This window comes from Marmota marmota, unplaced genomic scaffold (genome assembly GCF_001458135.2).
Source record: "Marmota marmota marmota unplaced genomic scaffold, marMar, whole genome shotgun sequence".
Lineage (NCBI taxonomy): Eukaryota > Metazoa > Chordata > Mammalia > Rodentia > Sciuridae > Marmota > Marmota marmota.
The window spans coordinates 3,559,711-3,564,327 of NW_025999864.1; the positions used below are offsets into that span (position 1 = coordinate 3,559,711).

General features: G+C 44.4%; 1 protein-coding gene across 2 annotated transcripts in view; it reads right to left on the minus strand.

Moving 5' to 3' along the window:
- Positions 1-1,704, minus strand: part of Tmem26 (transmembrane protein 26) — a 46,038-nt gene extending 44,334 nt beyond the window's left edge. For both annotated transcript variants that reach the window (XM_015504695.2, XM_048814399.1), the window contains exon 1: positions 1,514-1,704. In XM_015504695.2, the coding sequence (XP_015360181.1) occupies positions 1,514-1,704 (191 nt within the window). The remainder of the gene's footprint in view (positions 1-1,513) is intronic.
- Between the last annotated feature and the right edge of the window lie 2,913 nt (positions 1,705-4,617).

Consider the following 4,617-nt stretch of genomic DNA (forward strand, 5'->3'; position numbering starts at 1 on the left):
TTTGTTTTTTTTTTTTTTTTTTTTTTTTTTTAATGCTGAGAATTATTTGGGAAGCTAAGGACATTCTTCTTTGAGACTTCCAAAAGGCACACTGGAAAGTACCTCAAATGTCTCAAGCTTAATAAGTATTCATGAGGAGGAGGAGGTAGTAGTAACATTGCAATCCTCCTTACATTAGACTGTTGTTGAATAATTTGAGCATTGATAATTTTAGAATATTTTCAGCAGTGGAAAATTTAAGCAAGACTCACATCATCTTCAGAGGCAACACATGTTCATCCATGGCCTGTCATGAAATGCACAGCCTTTTGTAGTTTCATATGCAAAAGGGTAGAAGGTCTTTTCTTTTCCTTCCTGAATATGATGCCTAACTATAACACCAAATAGTATGGAATTCTTAAATTAGCTAATACTATTTTCTCAGTTCGTATCGCATTAGGTTTTGTTGGTGGTGGTGGCGGTGTTTTAAATATTTGTCCTGCTTCCTAGTTAAAAAAAAAAAAAATACAGCAAGAGGACTAACTTGGGGAAGTTTGGGTTAAAAATGTACCCGGAGTGTAGGGATGGGTGGGGATGGAGGCAGTGGGGGATGCTCTTTGTAAACGGCAAGAGAATCTTTTTCTCAATTCTCCTACTGCCATGCAAGACTTTGGGAATTAAGCACCACGCCCAGCTTGTAACTCTTGAACACTGAGGTTAAGGCTGAAACACTACCTGCTGCTCCCTTCTCCGGCATCACACACAGACCAGGTCTGGCAAAATAGGCTGGCTGTTAGCCAGACTCCGAAATCACCAACCCCAGACACCTGCAGCTGGTTCCTTGCCAGAGAGCCCGGGACGCCTGGGGTTGGAAAGATGGAAAGCCGCTGAAGCCACAGACGCACGCACGCACCCGGGACCGGGAAAAATTGAGAAGCGGTTGAAACCATAGATGCCCAGGGAAGAGCTGCTCTCCCTGGAAGGGTGCCTGGCACGCACGGCTCTGGCAAAGATCCAGGATGCCCAGCGAAAAGCATTCCCACACCTGCATGCGCTCAGAGTGCCAGCGCTTACCCACACACCCCAAATTCACAAACAAGGCACATGGCAACGTCCTTTCCCCTGGGTACCCCTATCTGGGTGGCACTCTGTTCTAGGCAGACAAACCCTTCTTTTCTTTTCTTTCTTTCTTTCTTTCTTTCTTTCTTTCTTTCTTTCTTTCTTTCTTTTCTTTTTTTTTTTTTTTTTTTTCCTCATCTTGCAAGTTTCTAAACCTGAGGCTGGGTGACCCAGGGCTGCGCTCAGGGCTCCTAGTGTTGCCCTGGAATCCACCGGATACCCATGTCATGCCCAAGAGACGCACAGGCATCTTGCGCACGTTCCAAGCTCCCAGAGAGGACAAAAGGGGATAAGGGTCCCAATTTGAATAAAGAAACGGTGACTGCTGAGACAAGCTTCTAGGGCTGTCTGCAAGTGCCTCAGGGAACAATACCCAGGGCCCATGTGCGCCCTCCCTTTCCCGGGGCATTCTCACCAATTGTATCCTCTGCCACGCTTGAACTTTACGGTAAGCACAGTCTCCAGGAAGAGCAAGAGGTTAAGCAGCGCCAGCAGCCAGTACCATGGATCTCCCTTCACCTCCGTCACTCGCCAGACCCCGACCAGGGAGTGCAGCACAAACAGCAGCCTGGTGACGAGGTCGTTGAGGAGGACCAGTCCCTCCATGCCTGCCCTTGCGCTTGGCCCGAGACACCTCGCCTGAACCCTGCGGACCCTGCTAGAAGCGCCCAGAGCCCGCTGATGGGTAGGAACTTGACAGCACTGAGACCTGATGCTGCTGTCTTCCCTCCTCACCCTCCCGCGACCAACGCCGGTAGGATAGGAGAGCGTGACTCGCCCCTCCCCCCAAACTTCCTGAGAACTCTTCAAAGAGGGGAGAATCCAAACCCAGCTTTTCCAGACTTCTGGGTTTTGCAGAGTGCGGGGCTGCGCCGCTCAGGCTCCTGGGCGTTATTTTGCAGCTCCACTCATCCCCCTCCCAATCCTGGGGCAAATCTCCATCACCATCACCCTGCTCTATCCCCACCCCCAGGCCTCCGTGGGGTCCACAAGAATTTCCCCCACTCTGAGGAGCTGTAAAGAAGAGGGAGGTGGACAGAAGGTCAAGGTGCTGCATAGCAAGATGGGGCGAGGCGGGAGGAGAGAGGGGGCGCCCCTCTGGCACCTCCTCTTTACTTTTCCACCAAAGTACTCTTTAATTTACTCCCACGTTTCACAGGAACATGCTCTCAGGGTGATTCGAAGCTAGCATGCTGGAAAGCCAAAGAATCTGCTGTCCATGCAGTTTCAGAAACACAGCAGCGCCTGCCCAGTTTAAAGAATTGAAACTTTCCAGGACCAGACAAAGTCAGCAGCTCTGGGCTGTCCTGGAGCTTCTTACATCTCCTTCAGCGCAAGGGTGACGCTGGTCACTTACTCTTCCAATGCTTTCATTAAAACAGATAATTTGGCGCTGGGGTTGTGGTTCAGCAGTAGAGTGCTCGCCTCACACGTATTCAATCCTGGGTTCGATTCCCACCACCACATAAAAGTAAATAAATAAAATGAAGGTATTCAATGAAGGTCCAACTACAACTAAAAAATAAATATTTAAAAAACCAGAGATAATTTTTATTATGCCATCCCTGACTCCTACCACTATCCCTAACCCCTTGAGGGTGGGGATGGAGTGGTGCAGCAAGATAAGAGGGCAGAGGGGAAAATGAGGGAGAAGAAAGAAGGTAAAGTCAGGAATGAGATTAAGAGGTGAGATTCCTGGAAGGGAGACCTGCACTCTTGAGATCAAGGACCCTTAAGTTAAATTCTGGTCTTTCCAGCATCCAAGGCAAAGTAGAAGCTTAAGTCAGACTTTCCTAAATCACCTTCATGATTTCTATTTGTTTGTTTGGTGTGCTGTTATTTGTGATACTATTTACTTAACATTTTTCTTTAAATAAACTTTTTTTTTTTTTTTTACTGAAATCTATTTGTTGTAAAAAGAAACTTTACATCATTTGTAAATGGAAACCCAGTACAGTTGTCTATAGATGGAAGGTAACTGCAAAATAATAATAATAATAATACAATGGACTAAGTTGTTAAAAATATCATTAGGTATTCTTGTCTCCAAAGCTCTGTACCTCAGATTTCTTTTCTTTGTTATAAATGGAGATTTTAAAAAATGATAGTTAGATTACTACCAAGCAGGAATGCTCTGTTGTCCACATTAGTAACATTGAAATAAAAACACATGGAGAATATCTTTTCTAGTTAGGTTTATTAAATTTAAAACTATGGTATACCTCAAGTCAAAAAACTATGAGTTATTTGATTATCTCTATTAGGTGAAAAAGAAATCAAACTGCTTAGAGAAAATGTAGAAGCTATTTTTGGTACTGAGATCTGTAAGAATTTATTTATTTACTTTTCCTATGGTCTGTATTGTTTCACAATATCTTGTAGGAAACCCTGCAATGATTTGTGTGTGGGGGGGGTGTTTATTATAGTGCTGCTCAATATAAACTGATAGCAGTGAGCATATTCAAGGAAAAGGAAGTGGAGGGCATGGTAGACAAAGGTAGCAGAGGCAGCAGCAGGGTGTAAAGATCAAAGATCCAGTGCCCACCAAGTAGCCTCTGGGAATGCTGACTCAGTCACTTAGGAGTGTTGTAGTTTTTATTGCCCTCTTGTAGCTTTTATTCCTCTGTGTGTTAATCAGCTTTCTGTTGCTGTAACAAACTACCTGAGAAAATCAATTTAAGAGATGAAAGAGCCAGGCCTGGTGGCACATGCCTGTAATCCCAGTGGCTCTGGAGGCTAAGGCAGGAGGATTACAAATTCAAAGCCAGCCTCAGCAATTTAGCAAGGCCCTAAGCAACTTAGCAAGACCCTGTCTCTAAATAAATAAATAAAATGAAAAGGGCTGGGGATGTGGTCAGTAGTTAAGCACCCATGGGTTCAAATCCTGGTTCCTTAAAAGAAAAAAAGGATGAAAGATTTGCTTTGGCTCATGATTCCTGAGATTCCAGTTCATGGTTAATTGGTTACTTTGATTCTGGGCTTGTGAGAAGACTGAATTTCATGGCAGAGAGGGTATGAAGGATCAAAGTTGCTCACCTAATGGCAGCTAGGAAGGGAGAGAGAGTGAAGATGAGATGTAGACCCCAAGGGCACATTCTTAAGGACCTCCTTCAATTAGCTCTTACCACCCACATTTCCTATCACTTCCCAATAGTCCACTTATTTATAAACTCATCAGTTGATTAATTCACTGATGAGGTCAGAACTCTCAGGATCTAAGCACTTTCCAAAAGACTCACATCTGAACATCACTGCATTAGGCACCAAGCTTTCAATACATGAGCCTTTGGGTTACATTCCAGAGGCAAACCATAACACCCAGCTTCCTCATTTGCAAACCATAACACCGAGGTTCCTCATTTGCAAATTGGTAGATAGTAAGTAGATGCTAAGTCTATCTACTCATAGGCTCACTAGGGGACCAGATATATTCATCCATATAAAGTGTCTGACAGGTATTATTTGTTAGAAATTGGAGATTATTGCCAGGACCAAAACAAACAAACAAAAAATTAGTCC